We start from the raw sequence: 21,896 nt of genomic DNA on the forward strand, positions 1-21,896 counted from the left end.
TCCCAGCGAAGATCACTCTGAAAGACCAAACGAGAAGTTCCAGAAAGAAAAGAGATTCCTTCGGCGTGGCTCTCTTGTATAAGGCTGGAGAGGAGCTAGGCAGGAGGAGGTCGGGGCTCGCGCGAGAAGATCGCGAAAAACATGAGAACGCCCTCACCGAAATTCTTCTGGAAAGACCGCGCTTTAGTCAGAAAGGCTCTCCTTAGACTTCATCCTGGTGTACCTACACCTCGTGCCAACCTCGCGAGGCGTTTTGTCCGCCGCTGTCGTCGCCAAACGCGTGGTTGTGCGCGGTTTCCTCGCGGGGGAGTCTGCAGTCGCGCCTCTCGAACCTGCGAAAAGTCGCATGGCTTGAGTGCATGTGCCAGAGAGCAACTTTCGCGCTGCGGCGCTCCCTATACGGCCCCTGCTCACGGGGCAACGATTCATCCCCGGCTCTCGAGTGCTGAGCTGAAAAGCCTCAAAACGCTGTCCCTCCCGTGGATTGTCGGAGCGCTTTCCGCAAAGATAGGCAAGCGTTTGCATCTACACTCACATGTATACGCGAATGGGTGCGCCGGCTAGAGGCGTGCACATACACGCCCATATATATGCACACATGACATGAGATGCATACATATAAAATTCCCTTTAAAGCAGCTTCCACTGACCCAACGATTCTTACCTCGTAGGTCAGCACCTCATTTGGAGAGGTGAAGTTCTCGGTGTCGAGTCGCGTGGCTTTTCCGCGAGTTCGCCACTTGACCTGAGGCAGCCGTCCCGCATGTTGACACAGCTGCATAGGACGCAGCCTCGGGCGAAAATGCTCCTCTTTTCCACTTTTTCATTTCAGGGCTGAGGAGCTCGAGTCTGCTTCGTGATATGCCGAAGACTGGGGGCTAGAAGACGCGCCTTTGCTGGCCTCATCGAAAGCCGCAGCGAGTCAAGCGCGCCGACACACGCCAGCGCTTGGCGCCAGCGTCGCAACGACAGAATCGAAGCATTTGCGTGAATCTGCCGCCGGCGGTGTGGCGTTATCTCACTCCCGTACCAAAGCGGAGTGAAGTTCGTTCCATACTCGGTAGTTTAACTTGAAATAGCCTATTTCTTTCAGCGAAGTTCAGCTGTACAGACACCTTAATCTTGCCTCTCGAGGCGGCACTCGCATGCCTGTGGAGTCGATGCGCTCTCCGCGCAAGTTTTCCCGCCACAACCGCAAGTTCCTTTCTTCATTCAGTGGTCGCTCCTCAACGCCTCTCTCGAGAGGAGGAAACGAATGTAAATTGTAGCCTTGCTCTTTCCAACCCTGCGGCAGCGTCTCGCCTTCTCGCCCGCGGTACCGGCGGAAAACAGTGACCCTGTCCTCCACCACCGTGCATATACACACGTGTGTGCGTTCGCAGATGCGCAAGTCTTTCAGTGCAGAGACGCAGAAGGTCCACTCCAGTCTAGAGGATCTCTCTGGAGGCCGCGGAGCTTGGCGCATCTGCGCACAAACCCTCGAGTCGCAGTGTTTTTTTATACGCGGATTAAACGAGGCAGCCTCCTGGTCGTTGGGCTTCTCTCCGCGCGCTCGCGCCGCTCTACGGCCTCTTCTTCTCTCCTCTGGCGTCTGCACAGAGGCTCTACGCGCGGCAGCGGGAAGAAGGAAGGACGGTGAACCCGCGCGAGCAAGAAAGGACCTGGCCGCCGCAGGAGGGGCGGGGCGCCTGTGGAGGAAGCGAAACAGGGCAGCCCTTTTCCAGCGGAGACGCAGCGCCAAGCATGCGCGGGGAAAGACGAGGTCGCGGCAGGCCCGGCTGCGGCGCGTCGAGGGGGCGTGGAGCCGCGCGGGCCTCTTCTCCGAAACGCGCAGACTTGGTTGTTGAACCCGAACAAAACTCCGCTTTCGGGCGCCCGCAGACGCCTCCACCGGCTGTCGACGGCGGAAAAAGGAGGCGAGGCGAACGAGACGCGTCGACGGCAGGCAGCCCAGAGAGACACACGGCGCGGAGCGACGACGGTGACGACGCTGCAGAGCACCCCGCCGCCAGCGAAGCGGGAGATAAAACGCCGGCGCTTCGCGCCTTCGTGGAGGGAGAGACACCCGCCGCCCCAGGCGGAGACCTGCTGCTTCTGCTGACCAACAGCGACGCAGATCAGTCGCTCGCCTCCAAGCGGCGAAAGAAAGCGCGTGTCGCGTCGGGGGCAGTCCCCGGCGAAGGAGCCGCGGGTGTGCAGCGGACCCCGCTGCGACATGCGCTGCGATATCTGCGGCAACTGCCCGACTTTCTCGATCCTTCACTATTTTCCGCCGCGACGCCGAGATTCCGCGACGCGCAGAGTCCTTTAGAGACTGCGCGCGCCGCGGGCGACGGCGACGCAAGCGAGAGCGAGGCGGAAGAAAGAGCCGAGGGAGAAGAAGACGAAGCGGAGGGGGAGAACGAAGGCCGTCGCAAGTGCCGCAGAGGCGCGAGTGTCGCGCCTTTTTCGGTCCGCGCCCAGGCTGTCGAGGCGCTGCACGCGCGGCTCTCTGCAGAAGCCGCTGCGGCGCTTGTGGAGGGCCGTCCCCCGCTTTCTGCGCCGGCGTCTACGCACGCGAAGCCGCGCACAGGAAGCCCTTCCGCGCCGACTTTTGGCAAGCGATACCAAGGCAGGTTCCTCCGCAGTGAGGACGCAGGCGGCGGCGAAGACGACCTCGCACGGCGGGACGGGGGGGAGCAGCCTGAGCAACGCTGCAGACGCGCGCTGCTCAGGCTGATCCGACGCGAGGCGATTCCCCTCTTGCTGAAGAGGCCGCGCGAGAAAGGCGCGTCGAGAGGGGGAGACACCGGCTGCGAGGGCGGCTGCGAGGGGGGCAGTCTCGAGGAGGAGACGCGGCGCTACGCCTTGTGCTTGGTGAGGCCTTTGCAGAGTGTGCAGCCGAGCCCGCTTTCTTCGCTCGCGCGCCGAGATGATCCCCGTGGCGGCGCAGGCTCCGCCGCGCCCTGGCGCGACTGCTTCCTGAACGCAGGCAGCAGTGTGTGGACGCTCGCCGTCTGCGAAGAGCTGCCGGGGGGCGGCGCTGCGTGCGTGTCGGCTGCCGGCGCGGACGACGAAGGCTTCGTGGTGCTCGCAGTGGGCGTCCACGGGCGTGCGGCGCTGCTTTCGTGCCTTGGCGGCCTCGGCGTTGGCGAAGGAGGCGGCGAGGAAAACGGGTGGCGGCCGAGTGAAGAGGCGGAGTCAGCACTCGCGACGGAGGGAGCCGCGTCGGGGGACCCCGGGGCGAGAGGGGGCCCAGAAACGCGTCTCGGAGCGGAGAAGAGCCTCGGCATGATTCAACTATGGCGCGTGTCGAGCGATCCGCGGCGCCGGCCGCGCTTCGCCCTCGGCATTTTGCACTCGGTACGTCTCCTGGGTCGCGAATTCTAGACTGTTTGCGCATCTCCAACTCTCTTTGTCGAGTCTGCCGTCATCAGGCGGCACTTGCGTGGGGCTGCCAGCCTGCAGGGCCTCTGTCGTCGCGTGTTGCACGCTCTGATTCGTCAAATTCTCGCACGGCATTCTGCAGGGAGGCGTGCATCGGCAGAGACGCGAGGCTCTCCACTGCAGCCTGCCGCGAAGTCGCGCCTGACCGCCTCCCACCTCCGCGTGCTCATGTGCCTCGTCTCCACACGCGCATGTCCCGCTGTGGTATATGAGGCGAGGCTCGCTTTTGCGTGGAGGCATGCGAGGCGCTTGCGCGTCGGTAGGGCTCCCTGCATGAATGCCTTTCGCCTTGGGAGTCGAGAGCAGCTTCACCGGCGTTGCGTCTGTGGTGCGTTCGCTGCGCAGGGAGGCTCCTGCCGCTCTCTCCAGTGGGTCGGGGCCTCTGCGCGCGACCTGCGCCGGCCGCCCGCCGCCGGCTCTGCGGGCGCGGAGACAAGGAGACAGGCAGAGATAGGCCGAGAGGCAACGAGGCGGCCGCGCGAGGCCGCGAGGGCCGACGCTCGCGCGGACGGACTGGCTGAGGCTGCAGGCGCGACGATCGCGCCCAGTGTGAAGACAGAGTCCGCCGACGGCGCGGAGGGCATGGAGGGCGCGGAGACGCGCGAGGATTCGACTCGCGGCGCATCAAACGTAGAGCCAGAGACGCGGCGACCGGGGCTGCGAGAGGACAACCCTGAGAAGCTGCTCTTTGCGTCGCGGGTGGGGCTTCTCGCAGGCGCCTTCGCGGACGACTCCCTCCGCATTTGGTCTGTCCCCCTCGCGCCCTTCGTCGACCCAGAGTCCGACGAGGAAGCGGAAGACGAGAGCGAAGACGACGCGAAAGGCCTCTCAGGCGTCTGCCGCGAGACGACAGAGACGCTCTTCGCGAGACGGGCGGCGCGGTACGTGTCTTTAGGGCTGAGGGGAACTGCGGCCGACGGTGCGGCGGCCTAAACTGCCACGGGAGACGATGGCTGCCGACAAATCAGGCAGCTTACGCACACACAGGCGCAGCTAATATTTATGTATTTATGTGTGTATTTATATGTATGACTACATCAGGCTAAAGGCGAAGATATATGTGTACCCTGAATCCTAAACGCTAAAGAACGTGGCCCCCTCCCACAGCGCAGAGATTTGCGTTGCTTTCTCGTCGCAGGTGCTTCTTTCTGCCGCCCGTGTGGAGCTTTCGGCACCCCGACGTCCCGCGGCCCCCCTCGCCCTCGATGCCGTTCTTCTGCGTGGCCGCGGCGCCGCCGCCGCTCGCTGCCTCCGCCCCGGGGTCTGCGCGTCCGGCGCAGGCGCCGGGCGCATCCGCCTGGGGGTTGCCTTACGAAGCCGCTCCTCTTCGGCTGGTCGCCGGGAGCGAGGGCGGGATGCTGTTTGTGTTTTCCTTCTTCGCTTCGCCCTGCACCACGGGGGAGCGCCCGCAATGCGTTTGGGCCGCCGCAGCGGTCGTGGCGCCCTCGGCCCACCTCCGCGCCTGCGCGTTTCTTCCAGCGGCGGACTCGAGTCTCCTCGCCGTCTCCGCCGCCTCGGGCGGCGACGACAGCAGCAGCAACAACAGCGTGGTGCTCGTCAACCTTCGCCAGGTCGCCGCGGGTGCGGGTTCCGGGGGGGCGGCTGCCGAGGCGGCCCCGGGGCTGCTACCCCCGATCGAGGCCAAAAGCGGATGCGTGAGCGGCAGGGAAATCCACGACATCGCCTGGAGCCCCATCGGCAGATACGCGACCGTCGCCGCGACGTAAGAAGTCCCATGGCCTAGCTGTGATCGCTGTGTTGTTAATATCTCCGCAGCCGAAACTGGACTGCCGCCGGGCCCCCACTCGCGCGCACGCAGCGTTTTTCGCGTCTGTTGAGCGCGCCACTTATCTCGTTTCTGGGTGCCTGGGGTCGTAGGACGTATCCTAGAAGGATGCGTAGCATCTGTCTGCAGCGCGGGTGGGGTGGGTCGAAAAGCGCAGATCTCTCTTACGGCAGCTCGATGCACATGGGGGGCCTGTGTGCGGCGCGAATGGAGCATGCGAGGAAGCTTCGAGGTGGCTGAGGGGAGGCCCGTTGCCGACGGCACGGCGCGCGTCACACGTCGCGGCTGTGTCTGTCGCCTGCCGCTCGCGGATGCTCAGGAACGCAGTCGTTGTCAATCTGCAGAAGCCGCAGGCGACGCAGCTGCCGCTGAAGCAAGTTCTCCCCGCCCTCATGCTGGCGTCGCTGGAGCCCGCGCCCAAGGCGCCCCGCGGCCGGCCGAGCGCCGCCGCGAAGGCCCGCGGCGGTCGCGGGGGGGGGCCTGGCGCCGGCGGTGCGCCGAAGCTGCACGAGGAGGAGCGGAAGCAACGCGAGCGCGCCGCTAAGGATGCCGCTGCCGTCGACCGCTGCTGCTGGAGCACAAGCGTCTGCGGGCACCTTGGGCTATTCGTCTTCGATGACGGCAGGTAGGCGAGAGTGACAGAGATTCGGCGAGGCGTGTCTAGTCGGGCCTGCCGTGCTGCGCCGCCAGACGCGTTTGAAGCCAGCCGAGCTGCGTTCGCCGCGGCTCAGGTGCGGTCTGCTTGCCTCAACAGAGGGGTCGCAGCCCCCGGGGCGTCCCGCGAAGTCGCCGCGGGCGCCTGAGAGAGCGACTCACTTCCAGCATACGGAGACACGCGCGGAATCTCATCGGGGACAGGTGCCCCCTTCTCCAGCAACCGGTGGCCGGAAGGCAAACTCTTGCATGGGTGCATGTACATGTTTAGATACGCCTATATCAATTGCGCGGTTGCCGGTTGTGCGCTACTTAGGCGCTCTCGAGATTCGTCGCATTCGGCGTTTGCGAGCGTTCCCTTATTTTCTTCTTTTGCGTCGTCTGCTGCGCCTGTCCACGCGTGCAGTTTTGTGTCGGGAAGCTTGAGCTTGCTGGAGCAGCGTGTGTTCGACTCGGCCGACCTGGTGCGGTGGACGCTCCCTGGAAGCCGCGAGCAGCGTCTGGTGTCTGAACACCGCAAGCTGTTGCTGGAGCAGACAGGGGCGGCGCCATCTGCGGACGGAACTCTTCGTCCACCGTCAGCCTGCGGGGCTTCGCCAGAACTGGAAGACGGGCTTTCTGCGCCGGCGTCTCCCCCCTGTGCGACCAGCGGGCATACGCAGCAAGGCTCTGCCGACAACGTCGCAGGCGTTTCCGCATCCTGCGCCCCGGGGCCCGAGGGTCGCGAGGATCCCTCGTTCCGCTCGCTGTTCCGGCACGTGGCGGCGCGCTTCGCGGCGCAGCAGACGCGGCAGGTGAAGCGGCTGGCGGCCAGCGGTCTGCTCGTTGAGATTTTCCGCGAAGAGGAGGGTGCGGCGCGCGAGACGGACGCCGCGGAGCCTTCGCAGGCTCCGGCCGCGAGCCGCGGGAGTGACGCTTGGAAACAGGCGGGCGGCGTGGGCGACGCGGGGAAAACTGCCTCCCAGCCGCAGGAGGCCAGTGGGCTGCAGCAGCCACAAGCGCGCAGGGATGAAGAAGGCGAGGAGGAAATTCGCTGGAAGCCCGAGGATGAACGCATTCTCGCTCTGCACCGGTGAGTGGACGCGCACGAGGACTCTTCAGGTTTTAGTGTGCCTAAATGTTTTGCAGAGCTGTAGCCAAGCCGATCGACTCTGCGCGGCGTCCGTAGCGAAGTGTGGGGTTTTCTGCCTGTTGCGCGTGCGTGGGTGTGTCCGCCAGAATCGTCAGCGTGTGCCCGTACCGGAATTCGCGGTACTTTGGCCAGCGTCCATTGGCCGTCTACGGCGGGGCTGCGGGAATCATTCATCTCCGTGCTCTTTGTTGAAGACCAATAGGAAGAAGAACTGAAGCCAGCGCCTGGAGTGCACAGCTGAGGGTCGTCCAGTGAAGCTGCAGTCGCCGGAATTCGGGTGAGATGTAGACAGGATCTCGAGCTTCGCCGCGGTTCCCTCAGGGCAGTCTTCTTCTGAACGTTTTCGACTGGGGCGGCAGGCACACTCTCAGTGGTGCATGTATCAAGTGGCCGCTTTCGCTCCCTGTGGCTCCTGGCCTTCACTCTTTCGGTTGTCACTTTCCTATCCTTGTGCAGTCTTCTTTCTCTACCAATGTCGCACTCTAATGGGACTTCCTGTTCCGATCCTAAACTCTCGAAAGGGCTCGGCTGCGCTCTGTGCGTGTCAAAAGATGCACCCGTTTGAAGCCGCCGCCGTCCGCGAGTGAACTCCAGTGGGCTCGCGCGCTACGCTGCAGTCTTCGTTTCCTGTATCGTCCCTATCTCTGTGCCTCTCGGGGCTTTGCTCTCAAGCGGCTGCAGTGACTGCGAAGGCGTCTGGTGGTTTCCCTTCAAGGCAATTCTGCCGGCGCCAGCCCCGCTACGCTGGCGACACAGTTGCCGCTCCCTCCCGCGCACGGGTTGCAACGAATCAGCAGCGAAGGACGTGCTATAGATCCAGGCTCTGCCCCAAAAGAGAGGAGGAACGGCTCTCCAGTGCCGCGAGTCACCTCGAGTAGCGTAAAAAACACGTTGGCTGTTTCTAACAATTCGAATCCGCCGCGTGCAACCTGCGTGTTCACGCGTGTGACTCTGAGAGCTATCTCCGGCGAAGGCGGAGGGCGAACCGTGGCCGCTGGGAGGCTATTTGAGGTGGTGTCAGACGGCCACGTAAGTGGCCTGGGTGTAGCTGAAAAGACGTTTCCCCAAGCATAAAATACGGCCTCATTTTATGACGATACAGAGTCAAAGGCTGTCTTCCTGTCCCGGAGGACCACGAACTCTTGATAGTATACCTTCAGTTTCTTCAACATGTCGCCACGCACTCAGACTCTAAAACCTGCGTTCTCGACAGATTTCCCACCTTGTGAGACCTGAGCGATGAAGCGCGACATCTCTCACCGCATGCAGTGCGCCTCGTTTTTCGAAGGCGCATGGGGCCACGTCAAGCAGCAACGCTGGCATCATACCGACCGCGGAAAAGCGTGGGCTAACTAGTCACGTTGATCAAAGCAGGCCGAGCTCCTGCTGCCGAGGCGGCAGGGCCATAACGCCAACTCCCTCTCTCCGCTCCTCTCTCGTTGGTACAGTGTCGGTTTCACCTGTCGGGCGTGTCACGCTTATTCGCGTAGAGGTGGTTGGCTTCTCCATTCTTGCCTTATACAGCTTCTCTTGCTGTTCCTGACGGCATCGCACAAATTTCAAGTGGCATGCCGCAGAAAAGAAAGAACCCCTTGAAGTGTATAGATGCGCAGTTCAGGTAGAAAGCACGCACATGCGCGACTGTTTCAGGAAGCGCGAAATCTCTAGGGTGCAGCACCGCAGAGAGCCACAGAAGAGAACCGAATTGGGAGAACCGAATTGGGGAACTCAGAACAAAGCGGAGGCGGGGAGGCATCATATTCGTGCACACTTACCTGATCAAGTAGTTTTATCGGTTTGTCGAGCAAGTATTGCTCAGTGAAAAAGCTGTCGGGCTCCATCTGTTCTAGCGGTGGCGCGTTTTCGAGTTGCGTGCGCCGGCCGTCCTCTTCGATGAAGAAATATATATACTCGCCGTCTCTCTCCTCGACGATGACATCCCCTGGCATTTCTCGAGCGATGTCATCAATGCTACCGTTGTCTGACGAGCTTGCGTAAGTGGGTGATACGGTTGTCGTGGACGTTGTCGTTCCGCTGGTTGGGCTGCTGAGCGAGGCGCCGAATTCTGGCGAACCTGGCGCCGTCATACTCACTGGCGTGGACGAAGACCCGCCTCGACGCCGCGATCTCCCTCCCCTCCCTTGCGTCGGCGTGTCTTCTGCAGTCGCAAACGGTTCTGTCGGGCTGGCTAGCGACTCCGCAAATGATGAGAACTCTCTTCCACTGCTGAGCACGTCTGGCTGGTAGGAAGACGCGAATTCAGTGCCTCCGGTTGTACGCATTATTCCCCCGAAAATGGTGTAGAAAACGATGCAGAACCAGATGGCATCATGGTCGTAGGTGTCCCGCTGGAGAAGGAGTTCCCGCTGTGGGGGACATAAGAAGTGCCGAAGTCATCGCCGCTGACGGAGGAGAAAGAACCCGCAGAGGGAAGGAAGGTGTTGCTGCCGACGACGGAAGACGGCATGTCACTTGACATCACGGATGACCCGCTGTTTCTTCCTCGTCTTCCGGTGCCACTGGAAGAGCCGCTGTAGGATGTCCCAAAGCTGTTGCTCATAGAGGTGCCGGTTGGAAAGTATCCACTGACCGGTGTGGAGCCCAGATTCATGTGCGGAACCTCCGTTGGCTGGCTTATCGGAAGCGATGAAGCAGAGCTGACAACGCCGGAAGATGAGAAGAAGCTCCCTTGGGAATACGGTGTGTACGCAGAACTTCCACCGGTGTAGAAGGAGCTGCTACCTGCACTGACAGGCGAATAGGAGCTGAAACCACTGCTCGAGCCAAAACTGGAGTACGATGGTGTAAACGACTCGGTCGCACCGCCACGGAATGACGTGTAACTGCTGCTGTTCATGAATGAAGAAGCAGGAACGGATGCTCCGCGGTTCCTGAAGTTCCTTTGAGCCCATGCGCCATGGTGTACCTGCAGGCTGTAACAAAGAAGCAACGGGATTATGATGACATAAGCGCTGGGTTTCTCCATTGTTATAGGCGTGTACATTGTTTTGAAGAACAGGGAGTCACTTCAAGTGGTAAGACATCGAGATTTTTTCCTCAAGGGAGCTCGGGAGAGTTCAGTGCAATTAGCAGACCGGGGTCGGACACAGCGCACTCGTAGATTACAGCACTCTCATTCTGTCTGTCCTCAATATGCATACATCCATCCGCACGCCCTTGCAGGTTGGCCTTCGTGTGAACAAGCCAGGAGTCGCCTACACCGGAAAGTGTACGCCAGTGTTTCAAAAGCCCTACGTACGAGCTCCCTTGTTGATCAGGCACGAGAGCGCGCTGTACCCAACTGTACCGCCGGCAGCGACCGCGGCGCGCCCCAGCAGTGGTTTTGTGCTGGATGTGTCGGTCGAAACCTCTGCTCTGTTCGTTCCGGCGCCGGCCGAAAAAACTGACATTGGTTTTCGTCCGCCTCCATCGCGTAAAATGCATGCAGCAGTGGTCTCGACTGCACATGTGACACTCCACGAATCGCATCGGCTGCTTCGCCGTAGAAAAGAATATGCAGGGAATGCCACTAAGCGACCACGGCGTGATCACAAGGGGGGAACAGGTTGCGTCCAGAGAGGTCTCATTACAAGGTGAGATCCCCTCACGTGGAACCCGTTTCAGCAGTCTCGGGTTTCGTTGCTAACAAAACACCCATTACAGCGAACGTCGGTATCACGGTCAGCATGGAACGTCCGCGGAGTCCACCAGCGCAGAACATGGGACTCTGGCTGCAAATCAGCGCCACAGGAATTTTCATGTGCGCCGCTAGAAGCTTCCCGCTACGTAGAGTGAAACCGAGACGGCACTGCTGAGAGAGGCATAGACTTCCAGGGAATGCTGCCGGTTGAGAGTAAGCTATATTTAGTTCCGCGGCGACCATTTGCACGGGATATTTCGGCGTATTCTTCCGAATTTTCGAAGAAGGCGTTCTATGCAGGAGTTTACCAAAGAAGGACAGACAGTCTGAATACTTTATCCAAAGTAACGAGGTAGTCTATAGGTTATGCAGACGCACCGAAAGAGGCCCGTCACGGATCGTGTGTCAGATTGCTTCACTAAAAGTCCGGACAGCCCTTTTTCCCCCTGCAGCTCGGCAGCAGATACTTAGTTCTCCGACAGGCTTTCAAGAGCAAGCAAATCGGTTGGAGACGCATAATCACCACGTTCCTGAGAGAGCGGGCCCCTCGGCAATACGACGTTGCTATCTCACTTCGAATGGCAGTTGCTTACTAGCACCACCGTCGAACCCTCTACGTCTTCGCGAACGCCTGCCGCTTCAGAAGGCTCCTTTTGACGCAGCAAGGCAATAGGCGACATCTCCCTCTTGTCCGCTCCAATATCAGTGAAGTGTTCTGGATTTGCTTGAGTTGTCTTGTACGTAGGCCCATAACGGGTCAAGAACGGAGGGCTGCAGCGGCTGACCTGGGGAACGTCCAACATGCGGCGAGGAGATTTTACTCTTACTTTCTCAAATAGTCTTTTAGTCTGCCTTGTTCACCCGGTATGGTGGGAATCTAGTAAATGGATATGTATGGTGAGTACGATACCAGGTGTGCTCTCTCGACGTACCTCGTACGCATACAACGAATCAAGTTTATCAGCCACTCTACGCCTCGCACTCCGGATCTGCCAGCAGAAATCCTCTGATGTGCTGCCGCATACTCTATAGGGGCAGCTCTCACCTGTTCCAGTTCACTGGCATATTGGTCGATGCCTATATACACCCGGTCGTCGTGAGTTGGAGCGATAAACGGTTACGCCAGCTTTCCATACTTTCTTGAGCCTTGTCTGGAAGCAGAACTACGTGTAATATACTCTAGAATCATTCGTGAACGCTTTACCAACGAATGGTGTCGCTGAACTCTGTGAAATAGAGTCGTCGAATCTCGCTTTCGACAGGTGTATAGCCCTGCAAACGTCCATTTCCTCGGTTTACGATACTCTCAAGTTAGTCATGCTTACAATTGTGGCGCTGGCGTAACTCGGGACATTTGGCCAGCAGATGTATTATAAGGAGCTCTATTGAACAGAGTCATCAGCAGACTGTTCAGCGCCTGCCCCTCCGGAAACTGTGTTTGCTGTCCTCGCACTGCGAGGCCACTGGCCCGGCCAGCAACGGCACTCGCAGTGCACACCAGACCCACCGATTTCAGCAGCTTCATCTTGTCAGAGGGTGTTGCATTCCACGGCAGACCCGGACGATATCACCGCCTGCGAGGGTGGGCGGCATACTTCTTGACATCGCAAGCCACTGTCCATACAGCGCATTTCCTTACGTTGACCAGTGCCCTCCGCGAAGGAAGTTGCTGTGCGTTCACTGTAAGTGCACAAGCGCCTCGGCAACTTCCTGCTTGTGCAGACGCTCGCTCCGTTCTGAATTGGTTGTGGTCTCGAATTCGAACTCCCTCCGAGAATGCCACCGGCGAAAGTTTCGGCTACTGCCTTGTGTGAAATGACCGAGACGCGGATGGCGATCGCGAAGCTGGAAAGACAACTGCGTAGTCGGCGTCGAATTCCCATCGGTGGCATCTCAGAGCCGTGAAAGCATTGACCGACTCAGCAGTGGTCATGCTTAAAGCTCCTTGCAGCTGTCTATGTACGTATCTGTTTACCATTAATCGGAGCCCGGTGCAACTTGAATCAATGCCATACAGACGCGGCGGTGTGCTCCTCTCTGGCTACGGGGTGCAGGGTGGTTTCTGAGGCTTGCCAGACTTCGACTGTGCCCGCCCACGAAAATCGATGGTGTGTGCATGCTGTGGATTAGCGCGCAGTGCAAGGTCCGCAATTGCACGTGTCTCCTCCCGTCAAGACGTCCGGTGTGCCGTGTTACGTAACGCGCCTCTAGACCTGCGTGTTTCGTTGTGTCTTTTACACGTATTTATGTGTAGGCGGGCGCGGAACGCAAGAGGGCAGCGTTTCCCACATCATGAAAAAGGCAGAAACATTCCCCGTCCACTGTCCCCGACAAGACCTGTCTGCCTTACCAGCCCCGACGACCTTCCCGTCTCGTCGTCGTCCGAAGAGTGCGTCTGATGTAAACTATAACGCTGGTTTCTCGTATACGTGTTCTCGCCATGGGGTGTTCTATGTTTCACTTTGTACCGGCTCCGCCGCGGAGCCGCAGTCGTTTTTCCCAGGGCCCAAATGAGCGACTATCCACACGAGCCTGCGCTCTTTTCCTCTGGGGGGCACTCGTTTCCGCCTTTTTCCAGCATGCTGCGGGCCACACCATCCAACTTTCCATGCAGACGACTTCACGCTTGGGCTTCATTCCCTTGGGCATGCCAGGTAAGATCGGAGGTGGCATCCTGTGTCGCGTCGGCACCGTTCTCGTGGTTCAAGGGGGGCCAAGTCCTGAGTGAAATTCACCGTAATTCTGCCCTTGCGAAGACCCACAGGGGAATTTTCGGGCCAGGAGTTGCTGGTGTGACGGATTTGTGCACTGCGAAGGCGAGACAGGCCGTCTCAGTGGTCATGCCTGGCTTAATCCTTCTTTGTGTTTTCGCAGCTGCTCATCGGTCGTCTCTCCACGCACATGTTTGCTCTCCTGCTGGCCGCGCGTCCCCACTTCGCACTGTCGCCTGCGGTAGACAGCGCACAGCCTCGTGGTACAACAACCTTCTTTCTAGATTCAACCTTCCACAGATGGGCGAGGGGGGGACACCCAGGTCCACGCAGCTCCGAATGGCAGAAGACGGCCTCGTCCTCAACTCAGAGGACTACACCGAGAAGGCATGGGAGGCCATGGGTGCGCTAGGCGAGTTGGCCGACAAGCTTGAGTCTGGTTACGTGGAGGCGGAGATGCTTCTCAAAGGTACGGACGCTCCCTCAAGGCATCCGAGGTGTGCGCGTGCAGAGTACCTCCGAGCGCTGAAAAAGGGAAACTATGATTTGCTCGAGTCCTTTCATTTGAACCGCTTTACGTTTCAGGGTAAAGTGGCAGGTCTAAAGTGGCGACACCACCGTGCTGCGCCGCCCCCTTCTCTGTGGTTCACCGCCACCTGGGCGCTTCAATCGCTGAAGAAGTGCACATAGCGCGCGGCGCACATGAGTGAAATTTCGCCTTCCGAAAGCCCGTGCGTGCTCTTTGCAGCTTTGCTGGATGACGGGCCGGACGGATTGGCGACGCAGATCTTCTCCAAAGCGGGGGCAGATGTGCCTAAGATGCAAGAGGAGCTGAATCGACACTTGAAAACACAGCCGCGAATGACGATGGGGTTCTCCGATCAGAAGGTTCTGGGCCGCGGGCTTCAAAACGTCCTTACAGCCGCGCAGCGGTACAAACGAGAGTTTAAGGTTCGTCAGCAAATGCGACCCCACAGAGTACTCGAACTGACCTGAGAAAGACCCTGGAGGTGCAGGTTTAAGGTGACAGGCGGCTAGGGCACACGTCAGTTTCGGAGTTCCTACGAACTCTGCTGGCACAAGCTTCTGCCGCCCGCTAGAGAAGTCGACGCCCGCAGAGGAAGGCTGCTCAGATGGAGCAGGCATGGCTGGCGGGGAGCACTTTCACCTTATGTGGATACTGTGCTTCGATCGCTGTGACATCCCTTGTGTGTGGGCATGGGCAGGACCAGTATATGAGCGTGGAGCATCTGGTGCTGGCTCTGGCTGCGGAAGATACCAAGTTCACGAGGCCTTTCCTGACTCGGAGCAGCGTCTCCTTCAACAAGCTCCGCAGCGCCGTTGAGGACATCCGCGGCAAGAAGAAGGTCACGTCGAAGAACCCTGAACTGGTGAGGGCGTTGGGAATTTCTCGCGCTTTCTTCAAACCCAACGAAGTTTGCCGTGGGCCTCGCTCTCCCCGTTGGCCATCATGTATTCCCCCGATGGAGCGAATGGGAGCCCGTGTTCATCGGGGGGTTGGGTGCAGCGCGGCGGGTTTAGCCCGGAATCTGGGGGGTCCGCCGCTCGTTCTCTTTCAGGGACCCCGAAGCAGACAAACCCGTGGTTCGTCTCGTTCCACGAGACAGACGACGCAACGCGTCTGCCTTGTGCTCGACGGCGTGCCTCATGTTGACTTGTCTGCGTGGCGCAGGCCTACCAGGCGCTCGACCGGTACTCGAGGGACTTGACTGCCGCGGCGCGGGCAGGGAAACTGGATCCAGTCATTGGTCGAGACGACGAAATCCGGCGAACCATTCAGATTCTCTCGCGGCGCACCAAGAACAACCCCGTCCTCCTCGGTGACCCTGGCGTCGGGAAAACGGCCATTGTGGAGGGGCTGGCGCAGCGTATCATCTCGGGCGACGTCCCAGACTCGCTCAAGGGCCGTCGCGTGATATCGCTGGACATGGCCGCTCTAATTGCAGGTGAGTGAACCTTGCGTTGCGACCAGTGGCGCATGCGCCTGTCCTCGGAGACGCGCGGCTCGCGTTGGACGCGGGCGGGCCCTTCCCCCCCCCCCGCCCCCCCTCCCCCCCATGGTGACCAGTACACCTGTGTTGTCGCTCGGCTCCTCTGTGACGCTCGCAGGCGCCAAGTATCGAGGCGAATTCGAAGAGCGACTCAAGGCGGTGCTGAAAGAAGTTCAGGACGCCGAAGGCGACGTTGTGATGTTCATCGACGAGATTCACACCGTCGTCGGAGCGGGCGCGGGAGGAGAGGGCGGGGCGATGGACGCTGGCAACATGCTCAAGGTGAGACTGGCGGTCTAGGCAAAGGAGACGAGGTCTTATCAGTGCGAGCGACGAAGGCAGCGTACGCATTGAGGGCAGGCGCGTGCGTAGACGAAAGAAGAAAGCCAACGCGATCTAGGCAGTCGTCTTTCACAGTCGATAAGTATTCTGCGGCCGGACTCAGAGGATTTTTTTGAGGAGTAGTGAAATGCGAGAGAGCCGGGCGAGTATACATACCTCGAGATACGCGAACTAAGATGCACAAGAAGCAAAGACGAACTGCGGCCGCTCATTAGGAGCGTGATTTGCGTGTGGGGCTGCTGTGCATAAACAGCCCATGCTCGCCAGAGGGGAGTTCCGCTGCATCGGTGCGACGACGACGACGGAGTATCGGCAGTACATCGAGAAGGACAAGGCCCTCGAGCGGCGTTTTCAAAAAGTCTTGGTACGCTCTTCCATAACAAGACGACAGTGCCTTGGGGGGAAGCGTATTCCACGTCGTTGATGTTGCAGAATGCGTACGGTCGTGGTTCCGTATCGGAGGCAGCTCAAGCCTTACATAGCCGAGGGAGGCGACTAGGCCTCTGGGGGCCTGATCCGTTCGAGGTCTCCTCTTGATCCTGATGCAGCTTTCCGCTCCTGCGTTTTTCGTCTTCCTGCCAGGTCGAAGAGCCACAGGTCACGGAAACCATCAGCATTCTGAGAGGCCTGAAAGATCGCTACGAGGTGCACCACGGTGTCCGTATCCTGGATTCCGCCCTCGTTGAGGCAGCGAATCTCGCCCACCGATACATTAGGTGAGACGCCAAGCTGTTTTCGAGAATTTCGCAGCCGGAGTCGTTTCTTAGAAAAATGCAAGCAGCACACTTCGCTCATCTTGCACGTCTAAGGGGCACATCCGTGGGCGGCGCGCAGTACACAGAGTGCTGCAGCGCTCCTATCTGTGGGACTCGTCGCGTGAGTTGCGAGACATGCAATGTAGACTAAATTTTGCAGTGAATGTGCACGCGTGCTCCGCAGCGACCGTTTTCTGCCTGACAAGGCGATTGACCTCGTCGATGAAGCGGCGGCGCGGCTGAAGATCCAGGTCTCCAGCAAGCCGATCCAGTTGGACGAAATCGACAGACGCCTGCTGCAGCTGGAGATGGAGAAAATCTCGATTCAAGGCGATAGCCGCGAACGCATGCTGGACGAGCAGGAAAAGTGGAGGCTGCGTAGCGTCGAGAGCCAGATTGAACAGCTCAAGACCGAACAGGTATGCCCTGCCCCCCCCCCTTCCCCCCCTTCGCGGGGCTGTTCGCAGCCGTTCATCGGTGAAGTGCAACGAGGGCGCGTTCCTCTCTGGAGTTGTATCTGGAGCGTGCGGAAGACTGCCCAAGGGACGCGAACGAGTGCGATGCCCCTGGGTTGCTCGCCTTTGTCTCTTTGTGTCCGCAGGCGAAACTCACCGAGGAGTGGACGAAGGAAAAGTCGCAGGTCGACGCGATTCGCGCCTTCAAAGAGCGCATCGACGTCGTGAAGGTGGAAGTCGAGAAGGCCGAACGCGACTTTGACTTGAACAGAGCGGCGGAACTCCGCTTCGAAACGCTCCCCGACCTCGAAGTACGTCGACAGCAGCACCCGCGGGCGCAGGCTCGCTTCTGCGCGTCGGGTCAGCGCGTCTTCGCGGCAAGTGAAACTCATCGTCGCTCTTGCTGGCCATGATGGCTGTTGCCTGTGCGACCCTCGAGTGTCTGGTGCACTGCCCGTGTAGCTGGCAGGTGATCAATGTGGTGGTCCCGAAAAGAAGCGATGACCGCAGAGTCCTCGACTCGCTGGTGTGGAAGCCGTCCGTGGCCTGCAACCCCCGTAACTGCGCGGATGTAGCCCCATGGCGGTCGTCTCGTGCAGTCTCACGAGTTGCGGAGCGGGCAGTTGCTTTCCATTCTGCGAAGGACCCCCTCCGGCGCGTGCCCGCGGCAGGTGCCGCCGGAGGCTGCCCTCGACAACGGCGGGGCCCGCCTTGCTCAGAGTGAAGAAGCCCCTCGCTGGCCGCGCGCGTTTCCTTCGTCTCAGTTGTGGTCCTTTGTCGCTTTTGTCGCTGCTGCGTTTCGCAGCGCCAACTGAAAGAAGCAGAGGAGCAGTACAAAGCCGCGACGGCTGGCGGCAAGCGCATGCTGCGCGACGAGGTCACAGTCGACGACATCGCAACCGTCGTCGCCATGTGGACTGGGATCCCTGTCACGCGACTGAAACAGAGCGAGAAGGAGAAGCTTCTCAACCTGGAGACAGATCTGCACCGGCGAGTCGTCGGGCAGGATCACGCGGTAAGGCCCTTCCCCCTCGCGTCTCTTCTGAGCGCAGCCGCTGTTGCGAGCTCCACCTGAGCAGCTCCCTGCGGGGGTCAGATGAACTGACGTAAACCTCGACGCGGCAGAGCCGCGGCTGCGCAAGGGTTGGCCTCGTCGCCGTCGTCTGGGGTCTCAAGGGGGGGAGTGCGCACTGGGGGCCTGTTCAGATCGTTGCTGGGATGTCTGTTAGAGGCGCTGGACCGTGAGAGAAAGCCACGGTGGTGCAGTCTGAGTGCGCGGGGCGTCTCCTTTTCTCTGTGCAGGTTCAGGTGGTTGCCGAGGCCATTCAGCGCTCCCGCGCGGGCCTGAATGACCCGAACCGACCCATCGCCAGTCTCTTTTTCCTGGGCCCCACGGGCGTGGGGAAAACAGAGCTCTGCCGGAGCTTGGCGGAGCTCATGTTCGACTCTGGTGAGAGGATGCGGCCGCGCGACGCGGCAAAGTTTGTCCAGCAGGGCCGCTGTACGGCCGTCTCGAGTGCCGTCTCGCCGCAAATTGCTCACGGCGGGGTCGATGAAGAGCCCCGGCGCACATCTTGCAAACGCTGTGATGTGCCGTGGGCAGCGGGCAGCTGCAGAGCCTCGCTGGATGATCGCCCTGCTCGAATGCTGCACCGGGCGTCAGGGTGGGGCTCCCGACAGGCAGTCTCCGGGGCAGGGGGGGGCGGCTAGGGGCGGACAGCATGGCAGAGCCAGGGCGAGGGAGTGCCTCGGACGCGGCACGGCCTTTGGCTGTGCACCGACGGCGGATGTGCGCCACGTGTGGATTGTGTGGGCTTCGTGTCTCAGAGGATGCCATGGTGAAGATCGACATGAGTGAGTACATGGAGAAACACACGATTTCGAGGCTGCTGGGGGCCCCGCCCGGCTACGTCGGCTACGAGCAAGGTGGCCAGTTGACGGACGAAGTGCGGAAGAAGCCATATTCGGTCATTCTTTTCGATGAAATGTGAGTCCCGCGCGCAAGCCTTCCACCTCTGGTGTGCAACAGGGTAACATGCCAGGCGCCTGATGCGTGTAGCTCGATCGCAATTGGGTGTGGGTCGACTGCAGTCAGCGCGGACGCGTGGAGCTGCCGGTCGACTAGCTCTCGTGGCAAAGCGTAAAGTGTGGAGAAAAACACAAAAGACACACGGTTTCGCAGTGTGGAGCCAGATATGGGATGTGGAAAGCGGGCACTGACCAGTTCCACTATGGCGAGTCTGCCCCTCTGTGCATGTTGAGAGCATCGTTGGTATGCAGCATCCAAGGAGCTCGGGCACACGCGGAGAGCTCTGCGTAGCGCTGCCTTTGCAGTGGGGCCGTTTCTGTGTTGGTCGATGTTTCGCTGTGGATGTCCGCAGGGAGAAAGCGCATCCGGATGTCTTCAATATTCTGCTGCAAGTCCTAGACGATGGGCGAGTCACAGACGGAAAGGGCAACTTGGTTAACTTCCGCAACTGCATCGTCATCTTCACCTCCAACCTCGGGTCGCAGCACATCCTAGAAATGGCACGCGATCCAGCTCGCAAGCAGGAAATGAAAACGTAAGGCTTCCGCTTCTGTGCGGCCTCAGACCGCCAGCACGTTCTGGCAGATGCGAAACTGTAAGAGCGACGTGGTGTCTCACCCTGTGCGCGGGACTGCCGTGGAAAGAGGCCATCTGCATGTGAGAGATGCGATGAAAAACCCCACACGCTTGTGGTCACCAACTGCGTCTGAATTGAGGGTCTATGCGCCGAAATACTTTGTCTGCTCTTCAGGAAGGTGATGCAGAGCGTGCGAGAAGCGCTGCGCCCGGAGTTCTTTAACCGCGTGGACGAGTTCGTCATATTCGACTCCCTGAGCAAAAAAGGTAGGCGCAGAATCCCGACGGAACTGGCGAGGAGAGGCACGCTCCCCCTGTTGTGTCTTGGACCAAGTGCCACTGCGGCGAGAAGACAGCGCCTCAAATAGTCGAAAGGCTGCCGGCTCTGTCGTCGGCCAACGGTGCGCAGAAATGTCTTGTTTTTCGGTGAAGGGCTTGCCAGTTGTCGCTATCGCTCGGGCGTGACTGCGCAGAACTGAAGAGCATCGTGGGCCTCGAGATGGCCAAGGTGGCGGATCGGCTGCTGGAGAAGAAGGTGAAACTCAAGGTGGAAGACTCTGCCCTTGCATATCTCGCTGATGTCGGGTAAGAAGAGCTAGTTGCATCCTTCAGGTCGCCTTGGGGGCATCAATGCGTCCGAACAATAGCTAGTCGAGTGCTATCAAGTACTCGTCGTCGTGTGCCAAACCACCAAAATGGGATTCCAGGGTCTATATGAGATTTCTTGGGGGGCTTCTACTACGAGTTGGAATGTTGGTTAAGAACGCGGAGAGGCCTTTGTTTTCCTGATTCAAGATGTCTTGTGCCTTCGTGATCAGCATGTTAAAAGTGTCACAGTGTGTTGGAAAGATGGCGACTCAGGCGAGACTATACAACCTGTGTCACTCAATCACGCCGCGTCTGCTATCATCAGCTTTGGTGTGACGAGCAACGGTCGCTAGATTGCAGACACGTATATTCTGACCGATATATGAAATCGCTTGTCCGTGGAATGAAGTTCGAGACGGTTGGCACGAGCAAGCTGTGTGAATACCAACCCGCTCATGAATGTTTCGCTATCTGTCATGTGCCTTGGTGGTCACAGATACGATCCCGCCTATGGGGCACGACCGCTGAAGCGGCTGATCCAACGTGAAGTGGAAACACCAATTGCGCAGAACATGCTACGAGGGATAGTGAATGAGAGCGATTCTGTTTCTGTAGCGGCGGAAAACGGCAAACTGAACTTTTCGTTCCCTTCCGCAAAGAAGTCGCCTTCGCCTGCCGTAACGGCCACGGCTTGAGGATTGTTTTAGTACAGATTTGGTTGGCAGGTTTCCCGGAAAGGGGATGTGCAAGGGGATATGACACAGCCTCGGACACGCGAGTGTTGCTGTACGAGGGACTGTGCGGTTTTTGGGCCATACTCGCTCGTCTTTGCATACTGGTATATCTGTGTGTGCAGTGCGGGTTGGTAAGGGGTTCGCGTGATTTATTCCAGACGGAGTGACATGAGGGGCGGCTTTTGACTAAAGTCGGCGCAGCGACATCGCTGAGCAGCAGCGTGGGAGACGAGGAGGTGACTGTGTTCCACGCATTTGTCTGCATATTGCGGTGGTGCGCGCGGCCCGCATTTTTGCTGGAGGTTTTCGGAGTTCATCATTTAGTCGCGTTCGGCTGCGGGGGAATGGGGAAGACTTCGTTTCCGAGGCTATTCGATTGATGCCTAGGGGGCACCCCGCATGCCTTCTTCGTCGCGTCTAGGTATCGCGACATCTCCCGTTCCAAATCTAGCTTTTTCGTATCTTTAGTGTGCACACTGTTTGTTAACCGAGTACAGTACGCCATCTTTCGCATTGTCGATCCAGTAAATACGTAATGACTTCTCCAGCGCCGGACTCGACTACTACGCAGATCCACGCTTGGCGGCGTCAGTAGTTGGTCTCTGGGAAAACGGCGCATAAAGAGCGGATCGCAGATGGAACGCATCAGATCACCACCGAGCTAAAGGGAACTGCCGCAAAGGCAACAGTGAGGAAGCAGTTGTCGTTGATGCACTTCGATTTTCAGAACCAAATGGGCATGCCGTTTCCGCTGTACAGCAGCATAGTCCTACGCCTGTTTAGCCGTTTCCTCCGCTGGCTGCCGTAACACGGGCTGCCGCACCCGTGCAGGGGGAAATCTCTTGAGCTATCTCTTGCAATGGACGCGTGATGCTGGTTCCGCGACTCGCACTGCCGTTATGAATGAGCAGGCTCGGGGTAGCCTGTATGCCAGCCAGAAGGTAGCTTGTACGAGAGGCATGCCGCCCTCGCCCTAACGCGGAGAGCATGGGAAGTGGCCCCGTTCACCCGCCGAATCCACTGCCGTCGGTGTTCGGGATTCGCGCTACATACGCA

The 21,896-nt window shown here is 59.5% G+C and overlaps 4 protein-coding genes across 4 annotated transcripts; 2 read left to right on the top strand and 2 right to left on the bottom strand.

Annotated features, from left to right (window-relative positions):
• Positions 1–1,743: 1,743 nt before the first annotated feature.
• Positions 1,744–7,190, top strand: BESB_030100 (uncharacterized protein; the record flags this gene model as incomplete). The annotated part of the gene is made up of 6 exons (XM_029361678.1): positions 1,744–3,342; positions 3,772–4,307; positions 4,565–5,149; positions 5,532–5,837; positions 6,273–6,938; positions 7,085–7,190. The coding sequence occupies 6 exons, from the start codon at positions 1,744–1,746 to the stop codon at positions 7,188–7,190; spliced, it is 3,798 nt and encodes a 1,265-aa protein (XP_029215145.1).
• A 1,173-nt stretch (positions 7,191–8,363) lies between these two features.
• BESB_030110 (uncharacterized protein) lies at positions 8,364–10,002 on the bottom strand (the record flags this gene model as incomplete). Its single annotated transcript, XM_029361679.1, has 3 exons — positions 8,364–8,537; positions 8,774–9,346; positions 9,925–10,002. 3 exons carry the CDS (start codon positions 10,000–10,002, stop codon positions 8,364–8,366), a joined length of 825 nt encoding a protein of 274 aa, XP_029215146.1.
• Positions 10,003–11,105: 1,103 nt separating this feature from the next.
• On the bottom strand, positions 11,106–12,521 carry BESB_030120 (uncharacterized protein; the record flags this gene model as incomplete). Its single annotated transcript, XM_029361680.1, has 6 exons — positions 11,106–11,168; positions 11,232–11,409; positions 11,466–11,515; positions 11,571–11,644; positions 11,760–11,789; positions 12,278–12,521. The coding sequence occupies 6 exons, from the start codon at positions 12,519–12,521 to the stop codon at positions 11,106–11,108; spliced, it is 639 nt and encodes a 212-aa protein (XP_029215147.1).
• Positions 12,522–13,078: 557 nt separating this feature from the next.
• On the top strand, positions 13,079–20,801 carry BESB_030130 (putative ClpB; the record flags this gene model as incomplete). Its single annotated transcript, XM_029361681.1, has 17 exons — positions 13,079–13,292; positions 13,513–13,818; positions 14,098–14,300; positions 14,576–14,740; positions 15,043–15,316; positions 15,480–15,643; positions 15,957–16,067; positions 16,286–16,419; positions 16,643–16,877; positions 17,060–17,224; positions 17,719–17,928; positions 18,216–18,363; positions 18,741–18,900; positions 19,295–19,477; positions 19,694–19,785; positions 19,992–20,103; positions 20,603–20,801. 17 exons carry the CDS (start codon positions 13,079–13,081, stop codon positions 20,799–20,801), a joined length of 3,075 nt encoding a protein of 1,024 aa, XP_029215148.1.
• Between the last annotated feature and the right edge of the window lie 1,095 nt (positions 20,802–21,896).

Source organism: Besnoitia besnoiti, chromosome XIII (assembly GCF_002563875.1).
Source record: "Besnoitia besnoiti strain Bb-Ger1 chromosome XIII, whole genome shotgun sequence".
Taxonomy (NCBI): Eukaryota; Apicomplexa; class Conoidasida; order Eucoccidiorida; family Sarcocystidae; genus Besnoitia; species Besnoitia besnoiti.